The sequence below is a fragment of the Anas platyrhynchos genome, chromosome 13 (assembly GCF_047663525.1).
Source record: "Anas platyrhynchos isolate ZD024472 breed Pekin duck chromosome 13, IASCAAS_PekinDuck_T2T, whole genome shotgun sequence".
Taxonomy (NCBI): Eukaryota; Metazoa; Chordata; class Aves; order Anseriformes; family Anatidae; genus Anas; species Anas platyrhynchos.
Window position 1 is genome coordinate 13,837,363 of NC_092599.1, and position 16,931 is coordinate 13,854,293.

Sequence of the window (16,931 nt, forward strand, 5' to 3'; positions counted from 1 at the left end):
TGGGGATGTGAGCAGTTGTTAGCGTTGGTGGATACAGGTCAAGATGGGCTGCAGTTTTTGCGTGGCGTGGTGGTGTATGTGTTCCTGGAGGGAGCTGGTACGGGCAAGTGTCACCGAGTGGCAGGATTGTACCCAGAGCTGGAAGCAAAGGGAAGGTGTTAGGTCCGTAAGTCCTTAGCAGGGCTTCTTCAACCCGTGGCTGAGTGTGAGTGTGAGCATATAATTGATTTTTTTAATTTATTTTGGTTCACTGGATAAACTGGGGAAAAAAAAAGAGCTCATAAAATCACTTGTGGTGCTTCAAGGCATATTTTAAAATGAACAACTTATGTAGAAATAAATATTTTTTGGGGAAAATACTTCAGTAGATTTATGAGTAACTTTGGCCAACCTGAATAAACCTTTGATAGCAAATAAAATAAAACGAAAGGTGGGCCTGCTGGCTCCTATACCCATCACCTGGCGTGCGTTTTCTCCCCAGTAAAGCTCCAAAGGAAAAAGACAGCATCGCCTCTGCAGAAATGTTAGAAATGAAGTAGGTTATACAGGTAAATGCTGAAGATTTGGAGCGTGCAGTTAAATTTTGGGTTCATCCATAGCCTCTGTAGTTACTAACTGGCCTGTGCAGCCGTCGGCTGGTCCCTCCTGCCTGCTTTTCGTCTCCTCACTCCCCAGCAGTGCTGCTTCAGCCCTGCTTTGAGTGTGGAGTTGGTGGTTGTCTCGAGGTTGTTTCTGCTCTGGTATTTTTGCCCAGCTTGCTCCACTTCGGGGCAACGCTGTATAATTAGGAGTCCTCCGTGTCCTCGCTTCTTAGTTGTTTCTTTGCCTCCTGACCTCCAGGAAAGCCTCTCCAGCGGCTTCGCAGGGCTGAGGAGTGCACGTACGCTATCTGGGGAACTTCTCGTGGTGTGAAGAGTGAAAACATTCTGTGAACTGATGGAAAGAGCAAAAGCCCCAAGCTGCTCTGCTCCCTCCCAGCTTCTCCGTGCCCACGTAATCCCTTTGCCATGATGCTGGCCTTGCCTTCTGTCCCTTTTATTCCTTCACTGCTTTGTCCGTTGCTGTCTTTAGGGATGAATGTTGCTGTGGAGAAAGCGCCGGCTGTGGTAACAAGTGGGGTAGAGGCAATCCAGCATCGCTCTTCGGGGCCAGATGGGAGATCTGACATTTGCGTGGCCAGGGGCTGGAGTCTGGAAATCTCATTAAAAGGAGGAGGGTTATCGAGTTCTGGGGCTTTAGGAGAGTGGTTTTGCTGTTGCTTTAACTTGATGTCATTGCTGTAAGCGAAAATCTGTGTGGCTGCCTACACCGGGGTGTCGTGCGTGCCGGAAGGATTGCTGTGCAGGGCTCGGGATGGAGGGACCGAGGAGATCCCCACAGGGGGTCTGGCAGGCTCTGCCAGGCTCAGCAGCCCCCCAGACACCGCAGCAGTGATCTGTTGGTGCTCTGGGACGGGCACCTCTCATCCTGTATCCCTGCTGCAGCAGCGAGCTGCCTTCTGCAGCAGGCACCGCAGCACTTAGACCTCATTCAGCACTCTGGGCTTAAGTAATTAGCTACTGCAACTGTTAATGTACGAAGGGAAAAAAATACACTTTTTTTTTTTGTTGTACTGCTTCTTCCCTCTTCTCTCTGCGGTGCCTTCTGCATACGTTGGTCTGGAGTCCTGAAGCTTACAGCCTGCCCCAGCCGTAGCTCTCAGAAGCCGCGTGTTCTTGGTATTCTGCCTGCGCCCGGTGCTGCAGGAGCAGAGCTGTTAACTTAGCTGAGGGCACTGATTTCCTCCCTCTCCCTTTAATTACCTTGCTTATCTACTGAGTGTCAGGGCTCTGACTTTCTCTCTTTCTTTCTCTCCCTTTCCTCCTCTCGTTCTCTCTGTCTCTTGCAGTATGCAGTACTGGGCCAGAAGGCTGGAGCAGGAGATTGATGGAGTGATGAGGATATTTGGTGGAGTCCAGCAGCTCAGAGGGGTAAGCTGTCCGTCTTTTACCTGTGCTGCCTTCCTCGTAGCAATGAACGTCCTCATCTGCAGAAATCACCTGTGTGAACACTCGCAGCAAGTCACCTCTCAGCTCACTCCATGTGCAGGGGCATGGCTGGCTGCGCTTCTGGTTGCAAGTCGATTCGATGCCTTCATCAAGCGTGTGGCTGTGCGTGTTTTGCATCTGTCTGTTCCTCTAAGGCTGCATGTCACTGCTACCCGAGCATGTACCTGTGTTTCTATATGGCACGCTAACTGCACCTTCCACCCAGCCGTTCTTCCAGGGACTGAAGGTAGTTTAATTTGTGTTTCAGTTCCAAACTTTGTTGACAAAGAAGCGTTCAAAGGATAATTTGGACTAGCTGTTGAAAGTTCTGCGTTTCTGAATATAGATTGCAGGTAAAGCTGTAGCTCCTGGCTTCTGTCCTCAGGCACCACAGACCAGAATGTATGCTGTCCCCTGCCTCCTGCTGCCTCCTCTGGCTTAGCACAGGGCCTGGCTGCAGCGTTGGCAGGAGCCAGATCTGTTGCACGTCCTGGCAGCGATGGCTCGGAGCTAGGCTGGGGCAGTGACAGAAGGATTTTGTTGAGCTCTGTAATCTTTAGGATCCCTCTAGGTTCCCCTTCCCAGCACTGTTGTCAAGTTTGGCTATTTTGAAATGGAGTAAATTGAAATCAGGGTGACAACACTAACCAAATTAGTTGAAATTAGGGTGACAAAACATAGAGGACACTTGTATTTCTCATGGCAGTGGCATGTTCTTCTTAAAAGCCAGTGGATTGTGGGCCTCTCCCTTTCTTACACCAGTAGCTGTACAGGTTTCAACAGAGCTGTTCATATTCTATACTGCTGGTTGTAATCCATTGTCTAAACACAGAAGTTGCACTGGTTTCTTTTAAATGCATTTTAAAATGAGTTTAATCGAAGGCTTGCAAAACTCTTCATAATTCATCCATTCATTTACATTCATATTTGAGCTTCAGAATGGTTTATCTGGGTTTCGCTTGCATTTGTTTCCCTGGAACTGATACAAACTTCATGTGCAGCGTGGAAAGCATGTACACCATTTTGGTTTTACCAAACCTTTTTGATTGCATTTGTGCGTTTGCCTAGCGCAGTTTGCATGTTGGCAAGGTGTTACAATCAGAGCCGAGGATGCAAATATTCCAGGCAGCACGTAGGCACAACAGGCACCATACTCTTTAGCAAAGCACATTTTAAAAAAAAAGAAAAAGCTACTACACTTTGTACATGTCCTCTCTTACAATTTATTCTTATTAGCTTTGATTTTGCTCCTTTGCATGTTAAATAGGTATATCATGTAATTTTTTTAATGCTGTAATTAAAGAGAAATTACACCTCCAATTTGCCAGCACTTGACTCCTATTGGCCAGTCAGTCAATTACAGGTAAGAGAGCTTCCCACTTTTTCTGCTTAATTCTTCTGGTAGAACATAGTGCATCACTGCAGTGGATTAACACAAGATAACCTGACATCAGAAGGACTGAAGTTTTTGGGGTTTTGTGTTTTAATTTTTTTTGTAACCTTCCTCTGAAGTGAGGAGCCGTGCACAGTTACTGAACCTGTTGAATGCATAAACCACCAGAAGCCAAGAAATGAGCTACTGCAAATTCTAACATGCACCTGTTAAAGCACCAGCAAAGCCTAGTGGAGGCTTTCTGTGGGTCTCTATGGGGGAACTTGGGATGTGGAGTTCAGGTTTGATTCATAAATGGAATATTGAGTGAATTACACTTCTCATAAAGACCACGTTGCTTGCTAGGGCTCATGTGGAATTACACAGAGTGCTTCATCCTGAAGAACGCAGAGCTGTGCTCACAGCAAGTCCTTCCTGCACACATGTGCCTGGGTTGCACTGTGGGAAGTGCTTAATGTCATAGTGGCACTGTAACCCCCTTGGGGGCATGAATTTTAATAAATAAATCCCTATTCTGCGTGGTGGAAATCTAGTTGGTGGTGATGAATTTGTAGGGTTGGAACTCAGTCTGGGTTTGGAAAGGGCACTGCCTGGGCATGACCTGGATGAGCTTCACCGACATGGAGGCTTGCAAGCAGGATGAAGGGTACCAAGCTGCAAAGCTGCTTTCTGAGAAATCACAGGAGCTGGAAGAACCATCTAGCTGGAAGCACCCACTGGGACACCTCAGGAAGTAAAGGAGGAATAGCCCTGTTTGGGGCAAGGAGGAGTGAGGCAAATGGGGCAGGTAGATCCTGGGAGCAGAGCCTGATTTTACCCAAAGCTTGCTCATCTTGTTCAGTTTGCTGCATTAGTCTGGGACATTTCAAGTGTCTGCAGAGTCCCTCGGGGTATGCAGTGCACAGGGAGGGGTATTAGAGGTGGGGCAGAGCTGTGGTGTCACAGAAGGCCAAACTGGTCCTTCTGAAGCCAGGAACCTGCAGCGGGACATGCTCGTGCAGCCTGGGAGCGCTGGGGATGGTGCTGAGCCAGGCACGGAGCTTCCCTGCTCAGCTGGGGCCCGGCTGGCACTGTGACAGGCTGGTGAACGGTAATGAAATACCCTGCTTAGGGTTTTGTCAGGTGCACTTATACTTTTCCTTGAGTTGCTGTGAGTGGAAGTGGACCTGCTCTTCGGTTATTGACTGAAATCGTATAACTGTTGTGGCATATGAGGCATGAAATTTATTGTCAGAAATATGGTGTCCGGGAACATAACGGTGCTGAATATTTTATCTTGCTGGAGTGCTGCCCACCCAAGAAGGGTTTTTTTATTTTAGCTCTGAAGTAATTTCTTAGAGTTGGGGTGCTACATGTCGGATGTCACTGCTTCGCTCCCCACGTGCAGGTTGAAGAGGCAGTCATCTCGTGCTTCTGGGGACATTATCCAAGCTTATTCCTTTCAGATGTTTCTCTGCTGGAGCAGAGTGCTTTTCTGTGGCAATTAGAGGAGGGTGAGAACCTCTGAGATGCAACAGGGTCATGCCAGGGGGCTTGCCTTTCAGGTGTGAGACACCTCCTTGCTTCTCTCCTTGAAGTCCAGACCTTGAAAATGTGTAAGTGCGAATGTCGCCACACATACATCTGAGTGCTGTCGGGAGGACTCTGACCTTGCTGAACTGATTCCCTGCACGGTGGAGCTGGTGTTTGTGGTACAGCATTGTGTTTGTTGGCTGGCCGGTTCCTCCAGGCGTGCCTCAAAGCAAATCCCAGTGTGTGGAGAGAAGCGGGCGTGCTGCCTTTCCTCCCCGTCCTCGCCGCCCTCGTGGATCACCAGAAATAGAGAGCAGAAATCTGTACAGATATAACTGGCTGGCACAACGATACGTGGAACCATGAACTTCTATCTAAAGAGGATGAAATTCTTCAAATAATTTTATTCTACAGTAAAGAATATTACGTTAAAAACCCAGCTCCCCATCCTCTATTCTTCTTCTTAGTGACCTTCTCCATGGCTGCAGTGGACTCTTCATTACTTTGTAGGACAAAAAATGTTTGGTTTTGGCATTTCCTGCTACAGTGCACCAAATTTCTGTTCCTTCCAGTATTTTGGCACAAGTAAATGTTGTTCACTTTTGACCAAAGTCAATGAATTTGCTATTTTTCCAGTGCTTATGCTGCAAAACACAGCATCTATAAGAAGGGTTATAAGGAGGACCTGGGGAACTACAGGCCTGTCAGCCTGACCTCAGTGCCAGGAAGGGTGATGGAGCAGGTGATGGAACAGGCATCCTGGTTGTGTCAGGAGTAGTGCAGCCAGCACACCAGGGAGGTGATCGTCCCCCTGGGCTCTGCTCTGGTGAGGCCGCACCTTGAGTGCTGGGTTCAGCTTTGGGCCCCTCACTCCCAGAAGGACATCGAGGCCCTGGAGCGTGGCCAGAGCAGGGCTGCGAAGCTGCTGCAGGGCCTGGGACACAAGTCCTGTGGGGAGCGGCTGAGAGCACTGGGGGTGTTTGGGCTGGAGAAGAGGAGGCTCAGGGCAGACCTCATTGCTCTCTGCAGCTCCCTGAAAGGAAGGTGTGGGGAGCTGGGGGTTGTCCTCTTCTCACAGGTAACTAGAGACAGGACGAGGGGGAATGGCCTCAAGTTGTTCCAGGGGAGGTTCAGGCTGGAGATGAGGAGACATTTCTGCTCAGAAAGAGCAGTCAGGCACTGGGACGGGTTGCCCAGGGAGGTGGTGGAGTCACCGTCCCTGGGGGTGTTCAAGGAAAGGTTGGACATGGTGCCTGGGGACATGGTTTAGTGGGTGACAATGGTAGTAGGGGGATGGTTGGACCAGATGAAGAGCGCTGAGGCAGGATGAACAACGTGCAGTGCAGATTTGGGGCTGGTGCTGGGCTTGGGTCTCTGCACTGCTGTTGCCATGCCTCTCTGTGTCCCTTTGCAAATCCATCCGCAGGCCTGATGCTGGAGCTCTGCCACTTCCATCCTGTGCTGGTGCAGCATGCCCTGACTTACTGGTGCGTCCTACTGTGCTGGTGCTTGAGGTGGGACCAGCCAGAGCCACCACCTGGGGTTGTTTTGAGCCTCCTTTGCCGCAGAGTGGGCTGAGGCTGCCAGTCTCCTCTTGCGTGTTACCTAAATTGTTAGATCCTGTGTCTCCTGAAGTGAGCAGCTAGCTCGTCAGACCTCCTCCTCCTCCTCCTCAGCATCTTTTATCCGTGGCTGCCTGTTAATGGGCTAGTTTCTTTGAAAATTACTGAGGAAACCAAAGCCTTCACAATAGCTGGGGAAAAAACTGAGCTGTGTAAGTGCTGAGCTCCCTTTCTGCACTTCTCTGTGCCTTTCCCGGTTCTGCAGGAAGGCGTTAGCAGGCGCAGGTGGGTAGCAGAGCTGGGTCTGTCTGTGGCTTGGATGAGCAGAGCTAATGGGCCACTTTGAAGTCCGAGCAGCTGTTCCTGTAACCACCTTCCCTTTTCCCTCAGGAGGGCAGAGGCAGTGCTCAGATCCGCCTCACCCAGATATGAGTGGTTGCTGGGCTTAGCTTCGGATGGCACTGAGGAAATACCCGGTCCATAAAAGTCCAGATGGCCCTCCCGGGCTCTGCTGCAAGTGCTGTGGCAGAAGTGGATGGACTTTGTCCTTGTAATCAACATCTCATTTTACTTGAGTGCATTTTCATTTCTCCGTCTTCTGTTCTCGCTTGTTACCTTATGCTGTTTTCTCAGCTTTGTTTTTGCCAGTTTGGCATCTCTGCCTGGCAGCAGTGCTGCAGTTCATTGATCTGGTCTCTTGTGAAAGGGGAGGACAAATCCTGCTGGCTGGGGCTGGGGGCCCAGAGACCAGGATCCGTGCAGGTGTCCCCGCACCATTGTCTGCCTCACAGCAGCTGCCTGTCCCTTCTGCTCAGCACTCCTCTGATGTCTCACCTCCGGTTTTCGAAATGTGGCCGTCTTTGAGTTGAGGCAGCCACAGGTGAGGAACTGTGATTGAGCCCTGCAAAAACAAGAACTTAGTTTAAAAAAAAAAAGCACAATCCCACCACATACGAGCAGAGTTCTGGCTTGGATCTGAAGAGCTGAAGCAGCATCCACCTCGCACGCTGCTGCAGTCGCTTGCAGTAGCTCCCCTCCTGCGATGGGGTCTCTGCAGTGCCGAGTGCTTCACGTGGCTGCAGGAGCTGGTACAGAGCTAGCATCGCCTTAATGCCAGCACTAGGAGGTAAGGCGCTTCTATCAAAGGGGCTGCCGAGCTTTTCTCTTCACCTTTTTGATCTTGGCTAACTATTGGCACAATAGTAATGTAGCCTAGGCCTTCCTAGGAGGTGTGTAATGCCGGTTCTGCTCACTCTTGTTATCCCTGGGTATAGAAACAGTTACCCAGGTGTTCACTAGGCATGGAGAATTTGGGCAGCCTTTATGGTACCTTTAAATGAACCCTGTTAGAGAGTCGTTGCACTGCGTGCACTGAGCAATGCGTCTGTTCTCTGCAGCTGCTGGGTAGGGCAGGCCCCAAGAGGAGGGCAGAGCTCTGCTCCTGGGACACGTGAGGCTCGTGGCAGAGGTGGGAGTGGGATGCCAGCCTCTGAGACTCAGTCCAGCACCACGATGTGCACACTGGCCTGCAGGGCTCTGCAGCAGAGCACACCCAGCTGTTTCCTTTCGAGACGTCCACCTCCTGCTGCAGGCTGGGGAGAAGCAGAGCCTGGCGCCTGTGTTGTGTGCTTGGGGCAGAGAGGAGGGGTCTGAGGGCAGAGCCTGGTGTCTGCCTGGTGCTCGCTGTTCCTCTCCCCGTCTCCCCCCAGCCCACTTCTGCACGCTGTCGCTGTGCTCTCCCCGTGTTTGATAAGAGGAAGCACGCGATGCCAGATAAACGCGTTCTCGTTCCAAACAGCTTGGGTTTATTTTAATCTGCCTGGGCCGTTCAGCAGCCTCAGCACTGCTCAGCACCGGCCGTGCAAGGAGGGGCATTTCAATGTGCTCGTCCTTGTAGCAGCTTGGTTTGGGAAGGGAGATCCTCCCTCACCCGTCGTGCAGGCCGGTGCCTTGCACTGCCAGCCCCTTGCACCCATCGTCTCACTTGTCCCTCTTTCTTCCTGCGACAACCGCATTGCATCCATACTGGAAGGGAAGATGTCAGGGAAACATATGCTGCAGCTTTTTGTACATTTGCATAATTTGAGTAACGTGCATGAATAATTTATAGCTGCACGTGGCCCTGCCCCGAGCCGCTGTGCCCGTGCCGTGCGTGGCCGGGCTGCTGCCGACGTGGGAGCCCAGCTTTGAGAGAGCAGGCGTACTTGGCAGAGGAAGATGAGGCTTATGGTTGTTGGGGAAGGGCAGGCTGGAAGTCTGAGGCTAAAAGGCCTTCGGGCTACTCTCACCTGTGCTATTTCATGGAGCCTGACCCCAGCAGTCAGTAGCAGCAGCAAACCATTGCCCAGGCACTGTCCTGCTATTCGCCAGCTCTTAGGTGCGCGAGTTCTCAGGCTGGAAAGCTGAGAGTGCCAGGTGGGTTTCCTAAAGGAGTGACCTGGGTGACCAAAAAGGCGTGTTCATGCTGTAGCAAATTTTAGTTTAAACTATATTTGGTCCTTCCCAATTGTTTGAAACCCTTGGCTGGAAAGCAGAGTGCAAAGGGGAAGGAGGTGCAGGCATGCATGCGTACGAGCTCGTTGGTGTTACCCACTGGGAAACTGAGGCAGGTGGTCGAGCTGCCTGTGGCCACTTAACAAATGTGTGGTGTGGCCCAGGCTGCTTTCCATCAGGTGTACAGCATGTGTCCTGAGGGGGATGTGTGTGGAGGGGTGGCAGGCACAGAAACAGTCCTTAAAACCCTCGCTTTGAACCCTTTCGCTCTACAGAATTACTCTGGAAAGATAATATACCTGCAGTTAGCTGGTGAGTTAGCAAAAGCAGGGGATTGCTGCTGAGTTTTATGGAGTCATTTCTGATTTATACTGCTGTCAGCGACAAGTGAAACGAGCCCAGTGTTCAACAGACTGATGTTCAGGTGTGCACGGTCCTGAGCGCGCTTCTCTGCACATCGTGTCCAAAAACGTCCCCGACGTACTTCTCCAGTCCGTGGCCATGTGGCTGTGATGCTCATGAATATTCAGCAAACTGCTGCAGTTGGTGGTGCTGCCGTTATGCAGCTGTGTGAAGCCTTGGGGACGAGGAGACCTTGGTTAACGTCTCCAGAGATGTCTTGGCCTGGTTGTCCTGCCCCTGGCTGGAGGAGGCTGTGTGGTCCTCACATCTTTACCTGTTCAAAGCCAACAGGCAAAATCTAGACCAGCCCTACTGGAATGCAAAGTGAATAATTAGGTGGAGATCATCAAAGTTTGCCGCTTTACAAACAGACATAGATTATTCTTTAATGGAAAGTTAATTGTTTTATTGTTCTCTCCAGATGGTTCTTTTCCCTTTCATTCCCAGGGGAATTGATGTAGCCTGGGATTGAGTCTCCTGTGAGAGGAGCTGGTAACCAAAAATGCAACTTCATCACAGGTCAAGATAGAAAATAAAGAAAGAATGTGTGTTCCATCAGAGTTTCAGGTTTTAGGCATTATTTATAGGCTGAAAGTGGTCCTGTGCTTCTCTCCCTGGTATGTTGGTGGGGCCAACACTTGGGATCAGCCCCTGCCGAATCCCACGCTCCCTGCAGCTGATCCGGCACTTCCAAATGCTGGGCTGCAGAGCAGCCTGTGTGGAAACGTGCAGCTGCACTAAAAGCTTTAGGGAAGGAAACTGTTAGATATTCAGGGTTATTGTATGGGGGAAGCAGTACAATGTCATTTCTCTGTCATTCTGTACGAAGCAACGGAGGAGGGCTGGAAAGGTGGGGGAGAACACAGCAGAGGTGAGCTTTCAAAGGCACATTTGTGGTTTTTATGTTTTAGTGTGGCTTAAACCTGGTAAACGGCAGCTGCAGGCTTGCATGTTAAGTGAGCACGTTTACTGTTTCTCATTACAACAGATTACCTTTGACACCTGATGTGAATAACTCAAACGGCACCCTTATTGCAAACACCCAGCTGTGCTGGCCTATTGGCCCGCAATCATTCTGCTGGTTTTGTTACTTATTTCCTTCTAATTATTTAGAGTCAAAACACTACTAGAAGCAGGGAGAGAGAGAGGAGTCTGATATTAGACCAGCCTGTTTGCATTGAAAATCCTGGTGATCTGCTTCCATGGGAGAGCTTGACTCAGAGGCTGAGGGCGTCAGGAAGGTAAGCAGGTGAAGGAAGGAGATGAAGCAGGGAGGCGATGCTGAGGTTATGGGTTCTTGTTTTCCTTCTGTTGCTCTTTTGGGCTGAGCAGCTCCAGCTGACACAAGTGCAGCATCTCCTTGTTCTGATACATCTGGGGGGGTGTTTCTGTGTGGGGATTTTTATTTGTCTGGTGCTTTTGGTTCAGTTACTCATGGGGCTTCTGGTTGTACTTTTTTTGTTTCTTAATTGACCTTTCATACCTGTAAGCATCCAAGACAGATGTCTTTGTTCAGCACCTACCATAACCAACAGCATCATGTTCTGGGGGCACTGACCGTAGGTTACACATCAAATAAGAGTGCTGGGAAAAACCTGGTCTGAATGAAATGTGGGATTATTTCTCTGTACAAAGAGGTGCTGTGAGTTAGAGGCATGGTTGTTTCTGCCAGGGCAGTTCCCTAAATGCCTGGGTGAGTCCTTGGATGATGGGTGGCAGACGTAGGTGCTTGTACATGTCAGAGGAGCCACTCTAGGGACCATGTAAGCTGTAGCGTTAATTCTCATCCATTGGATGCCCAAGCAAAGCCTCCGCTTGTCGCTGGGAGCAAGGGAGCAGGTTTTCTGTTCCCTGCTGGGACTGTAAGGCCAGGTAAATAGAGAAGGAGGAGACAGCAGGGGGTTACGTGGCTTGAGGAGCATACAATATTGTAATGATAAACGTTGGATTACTCTTTAAAACAAATAGGCCGTTGAACACACTGTGGCTGGTGAACAGAAGGGAAGAAAGGTGGATTTATTCCTGGTTCTTCTAAAGATCTGTTACACTAAAACTCGCTTCGCTGTTCTGCATGCTGTCATTTTAAATTCTGGAAGTTCTTTCATTCTGTTTTTGTCATCAGGAATGACACTAGACCTGAGGTTAGGGCCCTGAGATCTTCTAAGGAGCCTCAGTTCCTGGCTCCCCTGGCACTGATTAGGCTGGGCCTTATGGTACTGCTTGTGGGGAGCATCAACAGCTGCTTGTTTCCTACCCTAGCAGGGTGAGCCTAGGGTGCTCCAGACAACGTGTTTAAAATTCAACCTGTCTTTTGTCCTGTGCCCCTTCTGCGGAGCATTAGCGTTTTGGTAAATCACATTCTTCTCCATTCCTCCCTTTTGTAGTGGGGGAAGAGATGGCTGCTGTACATCTGGTGCTAACAGACAGGAGGTATATGCACGGAGAGCATTCACAGCATCAAAACAGCGTATGCCTGGTTCTGAGTATAAATGATAGCTCCAATATATTCTTATACTCTGCGTCTTGTTGTTCATTGAAAAAGAAATCATAGCATGATAATACCATGCTTACATCTAGTGCATTTCATGGCTGATTATTAAAATTACTTGCAAACAAGTTTGCTCTCACTTCCCAATATAGGAAAGGAAAACATCACAGTCTGTACGCTGTGAGTAGGTAAATTGAGGCTTAGACGAGGGAAATCCCTACTCTGCACACTGAGTCTGATGAAGGGCTGGGAAAGGAACCTGGGAATCCCAACTCAAAGACTTGTCTTCCTTAATAACTGTTCAATTTGTCACCTCTGGCTCATTACTACATCTATCAGCACTGAGCAACAGATCCTAGGAAATACGAATGAGAAAGACAAACCCTCAGCTTTGAATTCTCCCATTGGAGACTTATTTCTGGCATGTTTCACAAGCGGCAGCTTCTTTTTTATATTCCTGGGGTCTATAACGTGGGGTTTTCTCTGCCACCCTGCGCTCGGCTCCCTCCCGTCAGCAGGTGATGTGCCTTGGTTCTTGCCTCGCCTCTGCTGTTGGTGAGAGTTTGCAGGGCTGTGCTCCTGATGCAGCGCCTGAGCAGCGCTCGATTGCTAGTTTTCCCTCCTCCTTAGATGTGTGCTAGCTCTTGAACGACATTTTGAGGTGCCCGAAGCATTCTGTGGAAGAAAATTAATTGGTTTTGACAAACCACAGCAGTCCCTTGGGTGCCTGGGAGTGCAACATTTATTGAAACCAGGCAGGAAATCAAAACGCTCTGGTGTTCATTCACCTCTAGTGCAGCTGTACGGAGGGGGAAAAAGGAATCCTTAACCTTGTTCTGGATTTCCATTCTGACATTTGGATTGTCTGCTAACTTTTTTAATAAAACCTTCTTCTTTTAAAAGAGATTTCAGTGGTCATGAAAGATGCCAGAATGATGGCCCAGGGACTAGATGATCTCTGCATACCCCACAGAGCAAATGCAGCATCAGGGCAAACTTCCTTGCTGTCGTGCTTCTGCCTTGACCTGCAGCACCCCAAAGGAGGGAAGGGAATTGCAGTTTTTCAGCACTTCTCAACTTGGCCTCTCTGCTTATACAACTCAGTGAGGACTCAGACTCCCGCTATTGCAAAACAGCATTAAGGAAGGATTTTTCATCGCAGCTGTAGCTGTAACAACTTCAATGCAAACCTCCAACTGCCAGCCCTCTGCTAGCAGAAACCATCTCCTGGCCCCACTCTTTCAGGAGTCTGGCCTGTCTCCCTAACATATGGGTTACAATCTGATTCATCCCTAAAACATATGCTGGTACCCGGAGCGAGCTGCGACCGTTCTTGTTGCAGGAGATGGCAGCCGTGCGAGGTGTGCTGCGGTGCCTGCACCCACAGCCACCTGGGTGCCCTTAAGCCAGACACAGGCGTGAGCTCCCTTGTCCGCTCTGCACAGGCTGGTGTTGGTGGATCACCCTGAAAAATAACCAGCAGGTCTTCAGGGCTCTGGAGGCAAGCCTGGAAGATAAGAAGTGCGCTGGGATGTCAGGATGAGAAGCCAGCCTTGCCCTCAGAAACCCTTCAGGCTGGCTGAGGCCCCTGCTGGCAGTTGGGGTGCTGGAGATGGGGAGGTGATGAGGATGGAGGAAGGAAGCGCTGGCTTCTCAAGTCTCACCCCGAATTGGCTCCATCTTGGTGGCCTTGCACAGTAAGGCTGGCTCCTCTCTAGTTCATGCTGTTTTTCTCCATCCTTCTTGTCTCCAGTTTCAAGGAGACAAGGAGTCATTGCGCTCCTACCCCCCAAAAAAAAGACATGAAAGACGGTCTTTTTTCAGGTGAAAACTTTTGGCCTCGGTGTTTTTTTCCCAGCTTGGGACCTAGCTGGCGGCTTGTCCTGGTGGTTTATGAGCAGGCTGTGAAGCACTGCGTTATCTGTTGCCTTAAAAGTCCCCTATAGAGGGAGGCCACAGAAGGGGAGTCAGTGATCCTAAATGCAGCTGTGGCAGGTCTGGATGGGTGCTGTAGGAGAACCAGCACTTGTACAGGTGGGTCAGCGTGTGGAAGGCTCGCAGGAGGAGCAGCAGCGACTCTAGTGCTCGGGAGCTGATGTGCAGCATGGCAGTGCTGCTCTTTGGACCTGCTGCAAGGGCTGCTTCTTTCCTTTTCTCCTTGTCTAATAGTTCTGCGTTCTGGAATAACAATTATCTGCTTTGGATATCAGTGTCAGTAGGAAACTGGTTCCAGCTAAAACACTAGATTAACTGCTTCGAAGCTTGTATCCCAGATGCCAGTAGTGACTGATACTGTTGAGTGGTTTCTAGCTAGAAAAGCCTTTGAGCGCTGTCGTTTTTCATGGGAAAACTTCCCATATGCTTCTCCAAGAGGCTTTTCTGGGAAATTAAGTGATGTGCTGTATACAGTGATGGCATGAATCCAGGGAAGTTTGTCAGTACATCTTCTGTGACATACTTAAAATGGTGGTGCTGGCAGTGGGCTTGACCTTGGCCTCAGTTACTGCTGCAGGAGCAGGATTTGCCACCCAGCTATTGCTCAGAACCAGTGGGACTCCTGCGGTGCTCTACGTGAGCAGCAAAATGCTGAAGCTGGGATCTGGGAGGATCCCATCCCCAGGAGAGTGGCTGGCAGTATGCTCAGCCTTGTGGGGCATGAGGACCTTCAGCTCCTGGTGGGATGTGGTAGCAGAGGCAATGCTCTGGGCAAGCTTTGAGGGTCGTGGGAATGGAGAGCTTTTGATGCAACTGAATGGCACTTCCTTTTCCATCTCTTCTTTAACTGTCTAATGGAGCTCTCACGAGGACCATCTGACTCCATAGGGAAAAACCCAGGTGTCCTGCCACTCACACCTGGGGCAGCAGGGCAAACAAATCGGGAAGGATCTCAGAAATCTGTTGTGCTAGATGTAGCTGTGTTGGGTCTCCCGGCTCTTGGAAAATGAAGGGTACAGCACAGATGGTGAGGTAGGGAGCTTTTACATCCCCTGCAGAGAACAAAGAACACCTCTGGTGGTGCTCCCCTGCGCACCTCCCTGGAGCTGAGCCTCTGTTGGAGGCTCCTTGCTGCCCTGTGCCCGCAGTCCCGAGGCTCCTGCTGCTTCGCATTAGAGCCGTGTGTCAAGAAACCCCAGCTCCTGGGGTCAAGTGCTAAGTGTTTGCTTCTTTATCAGATATTTACTTAGGAGGATTTCATTATACTGAATCTACTGGCTTTGAATAAATTCACATGCAGTAAATTTATTCTTTTTATTTTTGAAGGGACTGCTATGCTGGAGAAAATTTTAAAGACCATTTATACCAAAAGCAATTACTTTCCCGGTGATTCTGTATGTATTTTACTGCAGATACTGTATTTCTATTTGACTATGAGCTTTCTCCCAAGTGCCACCGCTGTGCAGGAAGTGGTGAAAGTTAGCTGCTTCAATCTGTGCGTGCTGGTGTTGGAACAAGCTCCACCTGCCTGCGTTAAAGCTGCAAGTCAGCTGTACCGGAGTCCAGGTGCGGTTGCTTCCTGCAACGTGGGTGGGTTGGTTCGTTGCTGGTGTGTCCATTTGCTGCTGAGTCCAGCGTGTCAGCTGCTGGGTGCTGGTCTTCTCCAGCAAGCGGTGGAGGTGAGCTGATGTGACCCCTTGGGGCACCTCCAAACCTTCACCACTTGGTCCGCAACAACCTGGGAACTGTATTCTACGATAGGGGCAAGCTGAAGCGTAGGCAAAAGCAGATTTCTGTATGATTAGGAGTTACATATAAACACATTAAAAAAAATCCATCTGCAAATCTTGAATATGTGGTGGGGCAAAGCTAAATTTCTTCACTTCAGCAGCTGGCTTGCTCTGGCAATGCACTGTAATGCCATATATTGGTGTCTCAGTTTGCTCACTCTATGCTCACAGGATCTCCCGCAGTCCCTTGACTGTGTCCAAAATAAAGCAGGAAGAAAAGCTGAGCAAAGAACGTAGGCAGTCTGGTCTGATAATCCATGCAGTCCTCTCTCAACTGGTGTATGTTTTATGTCCTGTGCCTCAAAGGAAGGAGAGCAGCCAGAGAAGTCGTTTGTCACCTCTGTGTTGGACAGTGTAAAAATACTTGGTAGTTCCTGTGATTAAAAAGCAATGCTGTGGGGCTGGAGGTCTGATTTAACAAAATTACTGGTTGTGTGGATATTGATGGTGATAATAACTGTCCATCCTCCACTTAAATGCCGTCCTACCATTTCCAGAGAGCAAAGTGTGCATGAATCCTTTTGAAAATGGACAAGGGAAAATTGGGGCACATGCACAAAAGAGAAACAGGCTCATATTAAAATCCAGAAGGGTAGAATTTTTCTTCCCTGACATGAGTTTCTCATTAACAAGATTTGTTTCGTTAAGAAATGGCTTGTTGACTGATTTAAAAAAAAAAAAAAAAAAGGAAAAACAAAACAAAAACCTTAAAGAAGCCCTGTAAAATTGCAAATTCTATATTCCATGCTGGATTTATTTTTTTTATGAAACCAGTAATAGCTATAGTGCATGTCTGCATATTTCATCAGAAAGCAAACACTGTTTTTAAAGGGAAACGATTATACAGAAAAAAAATGTAATTATAAATGTCTTCTGTTATAGTGTATAATAAGCGTGCTCAGGTCGAACTCTAAAACGAACAAAACATTTGTTAACTGAGCATCCCTGGCTAAACCTTGTGGCTAGCTTTAACCCTTACAATAGACTGCAGAAAATATCATGTAGCAACTCTCCTAATATTGTTGCAGTGAGCTAGATCAGAAGTAATATTTATCTGAATATTTCTGTGCTTTGGGGATGCATAGACCACACATTGAATAATTAAGATCTCTTAAATTCACACTACCTAGATGAGTAGTGAAATGCATGAGGATGGTGGCTGGGGGATGGAATGTTACGTGGTTTTTGGTGTTTTGTGGTTTTTAAACTTTCCCCTGTTTTTCCCCTCACTCTTTGATCAAGAGAGGCCGTGTTTCTTGGTGTGGAACTGAAGTTTGCCAGGCCCCAGCTCTTCCTGAAATCACCAGGAGTTGTTCTGCAGACCTCACT

General features: G+C 49.1%; 1 protein-coding gene across 5 annotated transcripts in view; it reads left to right on the plus strand.

Moving 5' to 3' along the window:
• Positions 1-16,931, plus strand: part of CACNA2D2 (calcium voltage-gated channel auxiliary subunit alpha2delta 2) — a 168,481-nt gene that overhangs the window by 22,105 nt on the left and 129,445 nt on the right. For 4 of the 5 annotated variants that reach the window (XM_072044169.1, XM_072044171.1, XM_072044170.1 and 1 more), the window contains exon 2: positions 1,889-1,970. In XM_072044169.1, the coding sequence (XP_071900270.1) occupies positions 1,889-1,970 (82 nt within the window). Of the gene's footprint in view, positions 1-1,888; positions 1,971-10,576; positions 10,631-16,931 lie in introns of those variants that run through there. The other variant, XM_072044173.1, reaches the window with a different exon arrangement.